This window comes from Corvus moneduloides, chromosome 8, assembly GCF_009650955.1.
Source record: "Corvus moneduloides isolate bCorMon1 chromosome 8, bCorMon1.pri, whole genome shotgun sequence".
Taxonomy (NCBI): domain Eukaryota; kingdom Metazoa; phylum Chordata; class Aves; order Passeriformes; family Corvidae; genus Corvus; species Corvus moneduloides.
In genome coordinates, this window is record NC_045483.1 from 14,602,765 (window position 1) to 14,620,593 (window position 17,829).

Genomic DNA, 17,829 nt, shown 5'->3' on the forward strand with positions numbered 1-17,829 from the left:
GCATGTGGATGCAGGAGATGATGGAGGGTTGGAGTGAGCTTCGGTAAGCAAGGGAAAAGTCCAGGGGACTCGGGGCTCAGAGAGGTCAGCAGCACAGGAGGGTGTCTGGGCACAGTGTGGGCTGGCAGTGTGTCCTGAGAGGCCCCCACTGTGCATCCATGGTGATCCCAGGTGCAGTGCTGCAGAAGGGGACAAGCCCTGCAGTACCTGAGAAGCCGCATGCCAGCAGTTGCTCCGAGGTAGACGGGTGTCTCTTTGTGCTGTGCTGAGGGAATCACCTCTTTTGCTTGTTGTAGGCACTGTGCCAGAGAGGGACCTGCCTCCTCTGTGGCATGGGAGTAACCTGAGATCCCAGGGCCTGCAAGAAGTACAGATGCTTCATTGTTCAGACTCCAAGCATAACCCCAGAATGCTGTCATGAGCAGGTGTGCTAAACTGTATCACAGGCAGCAGAATCAGATTCAACCACCCCATTCCTTAGGAGCTTTAGAAATCCTACAGCACCAACTAAGCCCAATGCAATTGGTGGGTGGTGACAGGGCCCAGCATCTGTCACCCTGTCTCTGCAAAGCAGGCTATGAACTAACAATGAGGGTTGAGACAAGCCATTTCTTTAGCATGCCCTGAACATCTGCAGTCTGTTCTCTGAGTTTGCCTGGGTGTACCCTGGATCTGCGCTTAAAAATCCCTGACCCTTCTATGCTGGTTCCTCCAGGGGCAGATGCTGTCATTTGTTTGTGTACTTTATACTCATGCTACAACACTGGGTGTTTTGCAGCTATTGCTTCTTATGCTAGCCCAAGGAAAAAATCATTGTCCCTCTCTACCATGTGTCCCCTGGTTCCCTGGACTGCCCCAGGACCAGGGCCTGCCTGGCAGCAGTGAAGCCCCATTTGCTCCAGCTTGCTGTGTGCTCAGCGTGCTACTCCTGACGTGGGATGCTGCAGTGCAGAGCAGCTATCACAGCAGCTTGGTAACAGTAGGGCTCTCCCCTGCACTGCAGAGGCCTGAAAAGATCCCATGCAGGTCTGACAACACCTCTGATCCCCTCAGAATGCAGCGATCCATGATGGTCTGTGCTGTTTCTTGTTGTGTACACCCCTAGGCTTCATTTATGCCTTCCTAAACAATACAGTACCTACACAGCAATTAAACAGAATAAAAAAATAAGCCATGGCACGCACAAGTTGAGCAACCTTGAGCCACAAGCCTTGTGCATAGCTTGCACAGAAGCCTTAAAAAAGAGCAAACCATGCTCTCTCCTCTCATTGCCTTCATCAGCACTTCAACAAGAGTGCATGCAGACACTTTATTTATTTAAGTACATTCTTCAGTGTAGTTCTTTCCGAAAAGCAATTAATCCCAAGCATCCTAAAAACAAAGGAAAAAATGGATCTATTTTTCTTGCCAGGAAGGTTGGGCACATACAGCTCCCCATGGCAAGCAGTGGGGTATACATCATTGCACAGATGTAACACTGTTTCTACTATTGGCCTCTTCCTCTAGATTTCTCCTCCCTCACCCCTTTATTACATTATCTCTTCTTCATCCCACGCCCCTTCCCCAGGTCCTTTTTCTCCTCTTACCTTCAACTTTACACACCTCCACCTGCTTCACCACCCCAGTGTCGTTCTCCTTCTCTGCTGGCCACTCGTACACGTAGAGGTTAGTGTGGGACGATCCCGCATCCAGCACGATCCCATACTGTGGGCAAAACAGAGTCACTACCCCACCTGAGGCACCGAACCAGACCCAGTGTGTGTTGGCCTCCGTACACCGGGGACCAGGCACACGCAGCCCATCTGCCTGGCAGCTGTGGGGATGTATGTCATTGCTCTCCTCAGTAGAGCTCCAGTGCAAAACTCCCATCAAAGGAAGCAGGAGCAGAGAAACCACAAAGTTGGGACTGGTTACTTAAGAGATCATTCCCTGTGAAGCTGTAACTGGTTTTACCATGAAGATGTAAAACAAGATGTTGAGCTGCATGGAGCCAGAAAAAGAGGTTAGCCAGAGCCAGCAAGGGCAGCAGCGTGTCCGTGAGCACTATGGACACTTAACCCCCCAGCTTGTTTTCCTCTAAGGGTACCAGCTTGTAATACCTTAATATTCCTCGGAAGTGGCTTGTTTTGGGTCACTGCTACAGCAATTAAAGCAATTACAGCCAAAGTAGAGAGGAATCCCAGGATGAGTAGAATCGTTCTTGTCGAGGACATCTTTGGTTTGGTACCTGTGACTAGAGCAGAAAAAGGGTGTTAGTGCCCCAGTAGCCCATCTTACCCAAAAGCTACGTGTTTTGGCACATTCCTGCAGTCCCTTTGCATGGTGAAGTATCTGCCTTTGCCCATCAGGTTATGAGTGGCCTGTGTTTGCAGAATTGGCACAACATGCTTATAAATCACACACTTTGCAGAACTTGTACCACTCTAATTCCTTAAATGTTACAGGCATATTTGGGATAACATATCTAACAAATTAAGATTCTGCAAAAAAGGCCACTTATGGCTGATAAAAATCATTCACAACCAATATGTCTTTGAGCTTTCAGAACCAATATACATATACCTGCACTTGTTAGTGGCTAGCATGATGCTGTCTTTCACATTTTCCTGCTTTGGATAATCCTTCACGTATCCCACAGTCAAAATCTCATTTCACGACTTAGACTTGGCCGGTTTTGCAACTGTTTAATAAAATACCATCTAACTACATGGAGCCGTAGAAAGGGTAACAGTGTATTTTCCAGATTTATAACTTTGATGTAAATTCAACACTTACAATGAGCAAATAGCTCTAGGGCACATACTTGCTCCCACTATGACATGAAATCCATTTCCACCAACAGTGATGCTTCATACTCAAAAGCACTGATCATCTGACTCGCATGGGAACTAGTTTCTCTTCTCCTTATACACAAATACTCCAGGAGATGTTTAGAAGTACATTACAGGCCATTCAGGATGGCAATACCTCGGTGCAGGCAACCACATCAACTATTGTCATGCTCTGAGAAGGTGTCTGAACCTGCTCTGCATCTGCATGCCAGAACTTGGGTTCCACCGGTGTCCAGACCTTCAGACCCAGATCAATGCTCCAAATCCATCCTGGCAATTCATGTCGTGCATGCAAATATGAAAAGCATTCAAGTTCTGATCAGGGTCAGCTTCTAACTGCTCTGGTTTTATGTGAGGGGTGGTCCCAGGTTCCAGAAATTTATAGTGTTACCTGGCCTTACAAGTGACCCTAAATCCTCAAGTTATTTTCGGAAGTTAGCCCAAGTGAAAAGAAGCAACGCACCTCTGACAAGCTGGAACTATAGACAAATAACAGCTACTTGCCTTCTTAGAGAAAATGAAACCTAAAAGTGCCAGGAGAGATGACTTTGAAGATGCCACAGACAGGTGCATTGGGAATGTGACCTGGAGCTCTGTGCTCACTCTCACACGTAAATCTGCTGAGGTTAACTGTGAAATTTGGAAGCTTGTAACGCTCACATTGTGTGAGTGCCTGTTGGAGGCTCAGTATGCTTGCCAATATCTCCAAGAATGCAGCTTAAAAAAATAGTCTAGTGTGCATAGCAGACAGTAGGAAGTAAGAATGTATTTTATTAAACTCTATTCAAAAATGCCCAGAACTCAGGGCTTGAAGTGATTAGAAACAGCAGAGCATGATGGCTGGGAGACCTTTCTTCTTATTGGAGAGAGTAGTTGGCTCAAGGTATGATAGCACTGAGCATGTCTGCTGAACAAAAATTATTTTAACCCTAGAAAAAAGAATAAAAACAGATGCTATATTGTAAAATCAGCTGCACAGTATAGATATGAAGTTAGCATGCATGAAAACTGAAACTGCTGCTGACAGTTGCACAGCACAGCCACATAATTATTGCCACCCTTACTCTGAGATCTTGCCTAGAGGAAACCATGAACAGATTTATGTGTTTGCTGACATAGGAATGAAGGATGTGTGACTTTGCACAAGTTCTAAGATTTTCAAATTTCCTGTTGTGATGGGTATTGTCAGCCTGCTGCACCTTTCAGCAGCCACGCTCTGAAAGTACCAGCATCGTTAGCAAAGCAGGAACATTTTTCTCACTGTAATGGGCCATCCCAGTTATCAGCTAGTATTCCCTTGTCTGAAGGCAGAGGCATAGTGATAATTGTCTGCATCCCACCTGTAGCCTGAGATTAGTAATTTTTTTTGTCAAGGCACATTATTTTCTTAACTCCGAATATGACTTTTGCCTAAATTTTGGTTCAGTATCATGAGCACTTTTCAGGACTCTGGGGTTTGTAGAGAGATGACTTTGTTGCTGTATCCCATACCAGACCATCCAGCTCTGTGAACTCTAATGCTACCAAAGAGAATTTTATTGAAATGTTTTGTACAAGAAAAGGTACAAGATGATAAACATAATCCAGAAGGTAGTGTAACAAAGTAATAACCTTCCAAAGAGCACTCATAGTGTACAGACTTGAATACTTGACAGACTTGTTTAAAAAAGACAAACTTATTTTAAAAAATCCAAACAAAAACCAAGCCAAAAAACAACACTGCAAATCCATCTAAAGAATTCAATGTAGTTAAAATTCACTTGCCATTTCTTCAGAAAGGTGAGGTATTTCAATAAGTTCCTTTTTCTGTACACTTGGTTACCTCATCAGCTCTAGGTGTAATTGCAGGTTCTGCAGGGGCTAAAGAATTAAGTTATTCCAGCTTCCTCCAGCTCCTCTGAATTTCACATTCGCACTACTGAATGCCATGCAAACACTCCTCTGTGTCCACCAAGTGGAGCAGTACTTGACTGACTTCCAGGCCCCAGGATCTTCCTTCCACTAGCAGTTTTCCTCAGCTAAAGATTAAGCAGACACGATCTTCTGTCCCTGTGCCCAGTCAGAATCCAAGTAGAGACAGATCTCTACTCTTTCTCTCATACTGCCCACTGTGTGCAGTGACTAAAGCATCCTGTAGGGCCATAAGTAGGCATAGAAATGATACTGCTTTACTCCTCTCAGAGCTCAGAGCTGCTTGGTGCTGGAGCCCTGCCCGGCTGCATGGGCATTGAGCACTCTGCAGATGCTGGAGCACAGCCCAGCTGCTCAGGCATCTCTTGTCTGTTTCCAATTTTGGTCTCTTTCCTTTTTTATATAGGGGCTACCACTGGTTCCATCCAGTGATGTCCCCAAAACATAAACAGCTCTAACATCCTTTCCGTCTCCAAGACAAAGAACTGGGAGGATGTTGTCAGTCACTCCAGGTAGCAGCAGTTTTGCTGCGGAAACCCTGTTGCTCTTAGTGAATCACCAGGAAGGACCACACCAGCGTGGGAGGCAGTTCTGTGTGAAGGCAAGGAAGCAGATTTGACTCTTGTGTCTTCCAGAGCTCAAGACAAATAGGAAATGGCCCCTCCAGCCAACACTAGACTAAGTCACTGGCACCTCTGCGTGCCAGGAGATGTCACTCACAGCCAAGGCTGCCCCCCTCAACACCCTTCTCACCAAACAAGATTTAGCAACAAAAGTTAAATGGAATCAGGCAACCAGCTGCTTTTAGACATGCAATAAGGAGAGACTATGGCTTGTTTAAGGAGTGACATTAGGAATGTCAAGCAGAAAAGATGTTGTACATAGACCAAAGCCATGCTTGGTTCAGACAATCTCACTGTGACCCATCATCTCTAATAAATACAAATATTTTTGTAAGATCTGACTTCGCATAACAGATAAAGCTGATGCCTGATCTTTCCTTTGGATGTTCGTGCTCAGTTACAGAAAGGATCACAAGAGACTGGACTGCAAGGCCAGCCCTCTTCCACTGCACAAGTGCCACACTGACAGAGACAGTTCCCACCATCAGCTTTATCCCCTCATCACTCCTCTGTATGGTCAGGAACGGTCCCATTTTCAGCCTTAATTTATTTATTGCCAGGCTATTCCCTCTGTCTGTCTTCCACTTCTATCTCACAACTTCTGCAACGCTCAATCCTGCAGGAATTTATTCTCTTAGTCAATTTGTAAGAAATTATCCTTTCTGGATTTTTGTCTTTTCCAGCCTTTTCCATCTGCCTGAAGAGTCCAACATCACTTCTCTGCATATAGAACTACTTGCTTACATTTTTCTTGAGGATTCTGACCAGAGCTGCAAGGAGGCTGGCCTTGCACAGCACTGAACCTATCCCACAGGAGATGATCCAGTCCCAGCCTAAATGAAGTGAGGTGGGGTCTTGCACTACGTCAGAAACACGATCATCTACCACCCCAGGCAGTGACAGTTAACCCAGCACCTCTCATACAATCTCAGCAAACCCACCAGGCAGTGACAGTTAACCCAGCACCTCTCATACAATCTCAGCAAACCCACCCAGGAGAGAGGGGCTCTGGCAATGCAGTCTGTGCACATTTTCTAACTGCAGGAGTTCGTGTCTGTGGAGTTCTGCTGGCAGTGATGGTAGGGAAAGGGCATGGGAGCAGTCAGTGCTGCTGTTCAGCATGGAAAGAGGACACACACATCATCCTCCTGGTGAGTGAAAATGAGATTTCAGTAGTCATGAAGTTTTTTTCAGGCTGAATTGCCTGAAAAACTCACTGATTACTCTGTGAGGTTGCTGAACTTGGATCAGATTTGATGCACATTACCCAAAAGGCACTCCTGTCTTCAGACTCACCACAGCCAATCATCGGAGTGCATAAACACTCAGAAGATCCACACTGCTTCATTTATCAACCCTTTTATGAAATTTTCCCTGTCCCCAACTGACTTCTTACTCATTCTCATCTGTCTTTTTCACTTAAACATGCTCGTATCCAAGTTACCTAGGAGGACTTTGCTGCAAAGTAATGTAAACCACCTGTTTCAGGCCAGCATGTTGGAAAAGTCTTTTCTCAGGCTGTCAAGAGGCTCAGGTTTGTCTTAGAATTTACATACAAGCACATATACAGTAAGTCAATGGCTTTGGTTTAAGGGGCTTTATTTCAAAATATCAGGGCAAGACACACAGCATGTTGAAATTAGGATTCAAGTTCCAGATCAGGATTTTACATCACTTTTTACAACTGCTATGTGGAACAGTGTGGGAGACTCTGCTCCAAGTCTTAATTATTCATATGGCAAAGATTTTGGCCTAAATACTGGTGTGATCTCTGACCTTCCTTGTAGTGCTATGTAGAATAATAAATACACTTTTACTGGGTTATATTTTTCCAGATGAAATACTTGTAAGTGCTGAAGTACAAACATTGAAGTGTCAGTGAAACTGATAATCCAAACAATATAATGGGTCTTTTGGATGCCGTCTTTCAGAGACATTTGATACTGAAATCTTGCAGCCCTACATGTCTCAAAACCCACAGACTCCCATGAATTTAGGCTATACAGCTTGGCAGCTTGAACTGTTCCATGTGCACACATACCTGTGCACGAGTGAGCTGGAAGACAAAGGGTGTCTGAGATCACACCAAGCTGCGAGCGAAGCACACTGACACATAGGACTGAAGTTGAAAACCAGTTTGACAAATAGGTGAGAGCCTGGTGAAAACATCTAACTCTCTTAAGGACAAAAGCAAATATGACATTTAGGTAAGAGCCATAACGCAAAGAAAGTGTGGTGAGCAATCTGTTAAGCAGCTTTTCCAGAGAAATCGTTACGGCAGCTACAGCAGTTTATAGTAAGCTTTCCCTCCATCTAAAGCTGGTAAATCTCCCTGTGAGGTTCTATGTCCAATTTTGGACACTGTCTTTCAGGAAAGATGTAGACTGCTTGGAAAAACTCCAGAAGTGAACAAGAAAGATCGCAAGCCTAAAAACTTGACCTATAAGGGAAGATTGAAGGAATTGAATTGTTAAGTTTGCAGAAGAGAAGAGCAAAGGAGGCTCATTATCTGTCTTCAGACAAATGGCATTTCTATCTGCCAGCGCTGCTGTAGCTGATCCTGCCTCAGGATGAGGGTGGCTCCTGGACTTTCTCCCAGTTCCGTTTCCTTGGTTCAGAAGGCAGGGAGTCAGCAAAAAGGGGACAATGCATTCATAAGCTAGACTGCCAGCAAAGGCCAATGCAGTGCATATGCTCTCCCTGTGGGATACAGATGCAGTTGTACAAAGGTGCTCCCTCCTTTGCCCAGCAAAGCTCCAGGTTTTGTTCAGGCATAATTCAGCCATGGCAACCACCCTGCTATATGCTATCCATGTGTACAGCACTGCTTGGCGTGGGAGTACCTCATCCTTTTACTGCTTTTAGTGTTGTGGCTGGGATACAACCCTGGGAAATTGCACAACACACATTGAATGAGTCCTCTTTTCCTGGAAAAAAGAAAAGCGCGTGGAAATCCTGGAGAGCTGGTGGGTGCTAGAGGCAGCAAAAGCTGAGCAATGGTAGCAAGAGACAGATACAAAGGAGCAGGCAGCACACAGGCTCTTCTCTCCCTTCCACAGCTGCCCACAGCACAGAGGGGCTTTGTGCTCGGGGAGCCCCATGGCCCTGCAGAGCAGATTTACTGCTGGAGAGGTGCTGTCCAGGGGCTCTGGGCACAGCCCCAGTGACCCAGACTGCCACACCAACAAGTGCCCCATTCACCCGTGCACAAAGCAGGTTCCCCTGTCAGAGACCTTCCCACGATGCAGTGCTGGGGATGGTGCTCAGCCTCCCTGGCTCTCTGCAGGGCACTCACACCCCCTCTCACCTTGGCCTCACAGCCCATCTCCCTGGTATTATACACAAGTCTTCCCAATGCCTGCTCATTAAATAGTCTCTCTGCAGGAAGATATTTTTCTGGCTTACATTGCAGCAGTCAGACCCAGACACTCAATATTCTTAAACACAACCAGCAAGTGGCAGGATGCTGCTGGCACAATGACCTTTAGACAGTAATTTTTCACATTTATATGCTGTTTACTGAACGTCTAAGCCTGTATCCTACTTGTACTCATACTCATTTCTTTAGGATTCTCACATTAAAGAGGTTTTTCAAACCAGAAGAGAATACTGTTGTCAGTTACATCCGTTTCCTGCCAGGAAACCTCTGATATTATTAATTTGCTACCAGCCATCAAAGTTATATTTTAGCTGGAGAAGATTTATTGCCGTTACCCACAAAGCTTGAAGTTTCATCAGAATATATCCAGTGAGCACAAGGGGGCTTCCCCTCCTCCCTGGGTTCCCAGCTAAATTGTTGCTTGAATATACTTGACTATCACATAATGTAAAGGCATTTGTTTGTCTTTCTCGGGGAAAAAAGATGCATGAAGCACTGACACCTTTTCAGCTTTGTCTGATAGTTCAAATGCAATGAGTTGCAATGGCCCAGTGGTGCTGCCAGGCTTCTTCTTGCGCTCAACATCCTCACATTCTTCTTTGCTCTTAACTCACTGGCCGTGACTTTTTCCTTATGCTTCTTTTGACCATCTTTTACACTTTCCAACTTTAAATTTGCACTAATTTTATCTTCCTTTTTTTTGCCTCTGAATATGCATCTTTAAGAGATTTTATTATTTTCAAATTAACATAACTTCCAACAGTTGAATTATGGCTTTTGTGGAACAAAATAAGAAGGCAATGGGCTGTTTCTTATTAGCATTCCTATTTCCACATTTTAAATACTCTGCTGATTCAGTGAAAGTATTTTTTATTTTGTGATGTTATTTCTTTTAAGAGCTACTAGACATTGTCAACACAGAATAAGTGGGGATTACTTTTATAATAATTCAAAACTCTCATAGAATTTCGTCTCTTTCTGTTGAGACTGTGGTCAACACACATTCCTCTTGAGCTGGAAGTAATGCATTGCAAATTGTGAGGCGGTCACCCTCAGTTTTGAGAAATTGCCTTGTCTTTCACTAAAATGCACCATCATATCAGCTTTTCTCATCCCTCTATAGACAGCCATGCCCTTCTCTTTCTCCAGCATGCTGGCTGGCAATGGGCACTAGCTTTCAGTTGCTTTGGTCACTTGCTCCCTGTTCATCCCCAGGCAGCTATTGTGAACAACTATTTAATTACTGTTGCTGCTTAAGACAGCAGGACTACTGCTTACACTGGAAGATGGGTGATGTGTGAGTCACATCACCAACCCAGTAGAGCCCACCCTTCCCTGTGTCCTATCAACCACCCACACATGAGGGGGATGTACAAGTCATCATGAAAAAAAGAGAGGAAACAGCCTCCAGAACAACCACTCCCCCTTCAACTCCCACGTTGGGCCAGCAAGTTCAGAAACTTCCTGGAGAACAAAAAGTCCTGAGCTTTGTAAATGCTGCAACGCCCCACAGGAGGTTCTGACAGGGAATCACTGCAGAGGAAACAGATCACAGACCCAAACCCCCCGTTATCCACAGCATGCTCTGCACCCAGCACACTTTGACTGCCAGCGGCGCCAAAACAAAACCCCAGCAGTCACCAGTTTTCCTTATGCCCTCTCCACTGACAACCTTCCCTGCCTTGAAGGGGCTGAGGCCACCAAGCCTCTCACCACACCTCAAGGCTGTTTTTCTCTGAACTGTAGATTCCTGGGATCACCTTGTGTGTTGATTAAACATTACTGCTTTCAGGGGCTCACTTCCCTGCTTTCCAAAATAAACAGCACAGCTGCCCAAAGTGCCACACGTCAGCAAGTGGAGCCGCTGCCTGTGCTGCCCAAGGATTTCTGCACAGCAAAGCAATCAGCTTTTCTTCTGAAGTTTCACTTCCCATTCAGGACCAAAAACCATTGGAGACTGAACACAGACACACACCCACTGTTCCAAGCTGGTGCAGCATCAGCAGAGCCACTGCAAGGGCCCTGGGGGATGATGCCCATTCCGCAGCAGTCCCTCACGAGAGTGCATAAGCTGCAGTGCCTAGCTGTGCCTGGGATTTTCCCTATATCCTGGTTGTGCCACCCCTTAATTCTGTGATTTTCAGCACAGGAATTTGCTGTCTTAGAGGAGCATTTCTCAGTCCTATAAGGTACCCAGTGAGTTTTTCCTCCCTTAGCATGCATAGCACCCCATTTGCAGCAGTGAATACTGTAGGCACCTTCCCTTTGCAACCCATCCTAGCAGATGAAGCAAAACCCCCTTGCTATTCAGGCAGGGCAGCAGCTCTGCTGCCTCCTTTCAGCAGCTCAGGGTTAGGGCTGCCATGTGTAAAGATAGCACTCTGCTTAAACTCTTCCCAACTCACCTGTTTACCTCCAGCTGTCAGTACTGCTATCTCCATTCATCATTTGAGAGCACAGGACAAGGAACAGCTGGAATAGTTCCTTTATCTTGCTGAGGAGCACATCCACCATCCAGGCCTTGTGGAAAAATATACTGATTTCTCAGAGGTCAGCTTTAATAACTAGGATTCCCACAAACCATGAGGAGAATTCAGCTCATGATATTTGGCATGAATATAATTCTCTGTTCCTCATGCTGCTACAATTTCCATTTCAAATAGCAGGAAACAAATTACCCTGTGGTATTTTTAGTGACGACCAGTGGGAAGGAACATGGGATCAAAGGCTATTGAGGGGCATGGGCCTTGACAAAGTTCCTGAGCGTAAGAGAAGAAATACTTCTTGGAAATTACAAAGGTAATAAGGAAAATATGAATCTAAATTTTCATGCTCAGAGGAGCACTTTGAAAAGGCTGGAGCCTCATGCCGACATGTAACAAAACAGCAAAGGAGTTTTTCTGGATGAATGGGCTGACACAGGGTGCTATTAATCTCTAAAGTTCAAATTACTTATTACTGGGATGTGCAGTGAATCCTGAGAGGAGAATTAGGCTCAGGAAAAGAAACCCATTTATAATCAAGCCATAGTTTGGCCTTCAATTTATTATCCATTAATCTTCCCCTCCTCCCCCCACTATTCTTGCCTCAAGTATTTCAAATTAAAAACATGAAATATTTTGGATAAGGCAGCATGAGTACAGGGGGACAGTCACAGCAGCCCACCCTTCTGTCCGGCAACCCAGGGCCCACACAGAAAGGAGCTACAGGTCTGCTGCTTCCCTGGGGCCACTGTGTTTCCCAGCCTCTTTCAGCAGCATTCTCCCTCTGACTAGGGATGGAAGGTCCCAAGCTCAAGTCGGAGCCCACCTTCCAGCCACAGGATCTCCAGGCCAGCTGCAGAGCTTGCAGCGAGTTCACACGAGCACACATTTTCCTCACATCTCCTGCAGGAGCAGGGACATTGAAAAGGTTATTTATTAACAGCTCTGGGACAAATGGGCAAGAAAGAAAACAAATCCATTTATAAATCAGCTAAAGAGAAAACTTGTGACCCTAATGGTCTCCTTTGTAATTCCTTAAGTGTGGCCTGGAGCTGCCCTGGCATCATTTCTTGTGATGCTGAATCAGCAGAACAGCCCTGCTTGTGCATTGAATAGCCTGATAAGAGCAGAATAGACCCAAGAAAGCAGTAACTTACACCATCCAGATTTTTCTTTGCTTCTGTTAGGATTTAGGGAGACTGATAGTGCTCAAATTTCTCACCACTAAGTACCAAGCAGCGACTCCTATTAGCATCTATCTCTGCAATCCAGGACATAGCGTTCCTCCGGGACAAGGTGGAGACAGGATAAAGAGAGAAAACTCATGCTAGAGCTGTCTGAAAGAGCAACGTCGTTGCTATCTGAGCTCTCATTTAGGAGCATACCAATCCTGAATACTTTGCCAGACTTTGTCCTTTGATAACATTTCTCAAGGCAGGGGGTGGGGGGGAAGGAGAACAAAAATAACAAAACACTGTTCTGTTTAACAGTTACCCATAGCAGAGAAAAGCTGAGCTAAAGTTTCCAACAATTATCAGTACAAAATCCTAAAATAGACATGCAATGTACCATTTTTGAGTTTAAAACTGGCTGGACAGGAGTTTCGTCATGTGGATTGAAAGCCATGTAAAGACAACAAGGCAGCTTATCAAGATGACGTGTTAGAACAACACTGTAAAAATGCTCAGTGTAGCAGCGATATGGACGAAGGAACCAAGGCCTCAAGCAGAACTGGCAAATTGCTCTGTAATTCATTGGAAGGAACTGTATGTCTAGGAAGGAAAAATAAATAATGTCCAAGGTATCTATGGAAACCACCATCTTACACGAGAAAAAATAAAACTCAGAAAAAGACAAACAAGAGAAGAACAACTCAAACCTCAGATGCTCGTAAGGCCAGCAACACTAATCGAAAGCAGGATTTGATCCCAAAGAGATGGGGCTCACTTAAAGAGATGTGAAATATGGAAATGCAGGCTAGCAGCTGAAGGAGAAACAGGAGCTGTACAGTAACTCTTTGGGGCTGTCTCCTCAGAGAAGATGTGGGAACCCTACCCTTCAATCCATTTATAACCTGGCTGGGCTCCCACAGCAGTCTTACTCAGATGACTCTCAGCAGTAGGTCTCTTCCTGGGCCATGACCTGCTCAGCCTTTATGCAGGCATGTGGGAAGTTGACTTACTTTGGGGGGGACCGGCGAAGTCAAAGTGCTTGGGAGTAGTTTCTGTTTTGCACTTTCCATCACTGAAAGCATCTGAGAGAACTTTCCTTGCCCTCCTGTTTTGTCTGATGTTTTTATCCAGTATTTTTCAGCTCTTAGAGCCTCTTACAGCTCAATTTGGACCTGATTATATTTTTGCACCATCGATCACAGCAAAACAAAAGCTTCTTAAACTCTGATGGTCTTATCAGTTATAAATGAAAAAAGATGTGAAAGCTTTGTTTAAGAATGGAGAAGTTTTTCATGTATCTATGATACAGCAAACTAATGCAGCAACAGCGCATGACCTTACGAAACAGGAAGATGATGTTTGTTTTGAAGAATCATTTTGGTCCCATTTTCTCACCCACGCTCGCTCCCCCCATACTCACAGGCACCAAGCTCGCCCAGGTGCTCTGGCAGGATCCTGTGTGAGATGAGACTGAGGGTGCCAAATGCCAAATCCTCACTGCACCTCTTGGGTTCCTCTTCAGTGACAAGCTACATATTCTTGAGCAGGCCTTTTGCCATCTTGCGGAGTTAATGGTTACCACAGGGTGATCCTTTTGCCTGGAAATCCCTTTTATCTAGGACAGGTGGCTGCTCAGTGCCTTTTTCCCCCCCTCATTTTGGGTACCTTAGCTCCCACTGTCCGTCTGCTTGCCAGGAGAGGAGGAGGACAACTTGCAGAGAGGACGTGCTGGGAGTTTACTGTGATCTGTCTGTTATTTGAGCAGTTTTGTTCCCCAAGGACTCGCTTGCACAGCGGCTTTATCAGCACCCAGGCCTTTTCCTGGCAAGCCACCCATGTGAGGCTTATCAGGGCGCAGGTGGCCACACTTGTCGCAAACACATTTTTCAGCACTTACCCAGTTTTAGTGCAGTCAGTTATGTCCTTGGTTATCAATACAGACCATTCTTTTGCTCCTTGATCTGTTGCTTCTTTTTCTCCTGCCTCACACACACACACACTTCCATTCTCATTTCTTCCAGGCTAGCTGTAGTACTGCTGCTCCTCCAGCTGCACACCTACCTTAGTCATGGTGTGCTAGGACCTTGTTTTCACAGGCCACCATTGCAGCTGGGAAAAGGTCTCCTTGGCTTCGTTAGGTTATGACAACAGCAAAGTAGGTTTAGGGCTGCTGGGATAACAGTGAAACTCTGCTGCTCAGATGTAGCCAGCTCTCCTGCTCGGAGCTGGTGGCACAGCATCCACGGGCACAGAAGCAGTGGCAGTCTTTGGGAAGTCAGAGGACGCTGAAATCCTGGAGAGCAACACTGAAGCCTGTCCCTGAGTGTCACTGCCCAACTCACCACAGAGGATTTAAAATAGTTTACAACCAAGATCTCACCGACAGCGTTAGAGCTGGAGCTGTTTTCAGCCTGTCACAGGCAGAGCAGCTCCCTGTGACTGTACAGGGTGAGACCATTGTCACCAGTGCAGCAGAGACCTGGTACTGTTCCTGTATCCAGGCTTGCAGGGCAAGGCTGGCATTAACCTCAGCTTCTCCCATAAAGCTCCTGTGAGACGGGGCAGCTGCAGTTATCCCAGAGCAGAGCCACAACACCCACAAGAAGGCTTTTGTGCATGCACATTTTCTCATGTCAGTCTTATGAGTCCAGCCTTCTCCCAGCACACAGACACCAAGCAAGGCCAGGTCTCTTAATACTTTCGCAATATTGCCAGGCTCCCCTTGACTCTGTGGCTTTCACAGCCGACTCCAGCCCTCAGCATACTGTCAGCCCACATCATATGGGAAACTAATACAAAACAGGTAATGCTGGAGCCCTCCATCATAGGTTTGTCAGCCTTTCCTGAATAAAAAATCGTAACACTTAAATTTGACACAGAGCTTGTCACCCATATATTGCCAAGGAGTTTACGGAGGTCAGCACCATTAGCCTTATTTCCTCAGTTGGTGAAAAACCAAGAGAGCAGTAGACATCCCAGTGTCTGCCCTGTGGACCATCTCATCCGCTTGTCTGGGTAGCTCTCATGGACCAGGCGTTGCAGCACACTCCTTCCTGCAGAGAGGCAGAATTCCCAAGGTCCGGGGAAAGAGCAGCACACTTTGGCTACAACTACTCTTAAATTCCATCATTTTGATATATTCTCTGATGTTCTGCCAGACTAACAGCAATTTGGAGATTAATGGTCCAGTAAGATACACATGACTCATACTAAAATTTCTATGCAGTTGTGCTGCAACTTTAAAAGCAGGGAATAAAAATTGAAAATGTCATTTAGGTTAGAAGAAAAATGCTGGAAAAGGGAAACATAGGCATCAGAGTCCCATGGAGGAATGAAGGCATTCCCTGTGTCTCCTTCCTGCAGACTAACTTCAGGGACAGCGGAAGGAGAAACCAGCAGAGTTAAAAGAATTCATTACTACATTATAAAGATGCCAATAAACTAAAGACTAACTGCTACTCCACACCAAAAATTCCCAAGATGTGTAAATTTATAGTTACAGACTCCTGAGAAATATAGGGGCAAAAGAAGTTCGCCAAATCCCTATTTACAGAAGGACATCTATTCCCAGCAAGGCCTATGGGATCCAGTTAACATTCTTAGGTGCCAAGTGGCCACAGCGCTGAAGATTCTTAAATTGGTAGAGAAATTACTAGTCTCTGTAGCTGAGACACACTTTGTAACCTAAAAAGGAATTGTGAAATTACTGTCTTTAACAAAGAGTTCAGAGCATGGGGCCAGGTTCTATTGTAAACCACTATTTTTAAGATGAAGTGCAGTGGTTTAGTTTCACAGTTTGCTTAACTGCTGTGTTTGCTCTGCCACAAAAGGGACTATCCTACCTCTGTCTTGTGCCATAGTTCCACCTTTCAAATATGGTCCTAATTCTCTTTAGTTAATGACAGAATAAAGTCTAAAGAACCCTGCTGAAACATTCTTTTCTTCTTTTTTGTATCGCTTTCATGTTTTTGGTCACAGCAGTATTTCTAAGTATTGTAAACAAGAGCCTGACCACTGGATTTACCAGAATAAAATTCTTTTTGGCTTCCGCTGTTTTCGTGTTTACTGCAGTCTCAAACAAAGCTGACAAAGAGCAAACTTCCTATATGATTTCAGTGAAGTGAGACTAAATATATATATAGAAGCTTTAGATCAACTTATTTGGCACATTCAATTCAAGACAAAATTGCAGATTTCCAGTACATTTCCCAAAAGAAGCTGGAGCCAGCAGCTAGGGGCTGATTGTGGTGAAGAGCAGATGTTCTTCCTGGCAAGAGCTGCCCACTCGCATTCTGGCAGAGAGCAGGTAGCAGGGAGGGACAGTTTTGAGCAGAGGGACAAATCCCATTCTGTTACCTGTCCCCACCACCAAACCCACCCTCCACAAAGCAGCTCCACCTTTCCTCCCGCTGCTTGCCTGCTCCCTGGGCTCTGCCACGCACTCTGGATGTTTCCATCCCATTAGCTGTACTGAAGGGACTCCAAATTCCCTCCAGCCCTCACTTTTGGAGGAGTCTACCCCTTCTTGCTAAGCCCAGGGTGAATGCTAGAAACGTTCACAGCAGCTGAACCAGCATCTGCCTCTCTACTGTCTCGGGATCCCTACAAGCAGATTGTGACAGTGCTGAGAACCAAATGAGTGGTTGAAGTGGTTTCTGAGTCCTGAGCTGCTGACTCACCTTTTCCAGTCAGCACACAGAGCTCAAAGGCCAGGGATGGTTTGAGCTATGGCTGAAAGGCTGCAGACAGTTAATGAAAAAACAAACTAAATCTCATTCCTTTGTAAAAATAGGTTCATTTTCTTTGCATCCTCTCCACCAGGAACACACCAGGATCTATGATCAGGGCAAAGATTCTCAGGAGGATCAGAAACAAAGGGGAGAATACAAATCAAACTAAGAGCCTTTAACTTCTAGTTAAGCAAAATAAAAATGTTTGCTCAAACATACAAGTCCCAGCCTGTAAATCAGTCAGCCACCCTGTAAGGCTTCCTTTTGGTCAGAAGAGATGCAGCATTCAGCTGGACGGAGGTCACAAGGGAGCATGGGGTAGAGTGGGTCAGACTGATGGACACATGTCTCCTCATACTAGAGAGGAGTAATTACACACTTAATGCCTGTGTTGGCAGCACAAAGGGAATTTGAAAAGCAATGTGAAGGAAGACAGTGAAGCGGCTCTGCAGATCCTCACTGAAAGCTCTTCCCAAGCTGGAATGGACAAATATGGGCCTCAAAGGGTTCAGACAAGAACCGTAGTAGGCAGAGTTGTGGCATTGCTGGTGGTGGCTAAACACCAACAGAATAGTGACAGCACTGACCCTTGAGTGTGAACGGCCAGTGCAGCTCTAGGGACAGAGGGACAAGGAGCCTGAAGAGCAGGATGGGGAATAGGTATTTCCAGCATTTTCCACAGTTGGGGGCAGCAAACACA

At 45.5% G+C, this 17,829-nt stretch overlaps 1 protein-coding gene across 5 annotated transcripts in view; it reads right to left on the reverse strand.

The window, feature by feature from the left end:
* The window catches only part of ENTPD1 (ectonucleoside triphosphate diphosphohydrolase 1), a 54,521-nt gene that overhangs the window by 8,549 nt on the left and 28,143 nt on the right, over nucleotides 1–17,829 (reverse strand). For 3 of the 5 annotated variants that reach the window (XM_032116184.1, XM_032116181.1, XM_032116183.1), the window contains exons 2-4: nucleotides 2,100–2,233; nucleotides 1,587–1,704; nucleotides 208–358 (exon numbers count right to left, since the gene is read on the reverse strand). In XM_032116184.1, the coding sequence (XP_031972075.1) occupies nucleotides 208–358; nucleotides 1,587–1,704; nucleotides 2,100–2,233 (403 nt within the window). Of the gene's footprint in view, nucleotides 1–207; nucleotides 359–1,586; nucleotides 1,705–2,099; nucleotides 2,234–6,357; nucleotides 9,990–11,149; nucleotides 11,793–17,829 lie in introns of those variants that run through there. The other 2 variants (XM_032116185.1, XM_032116186.1) reach the window with 2 other exon arrangements.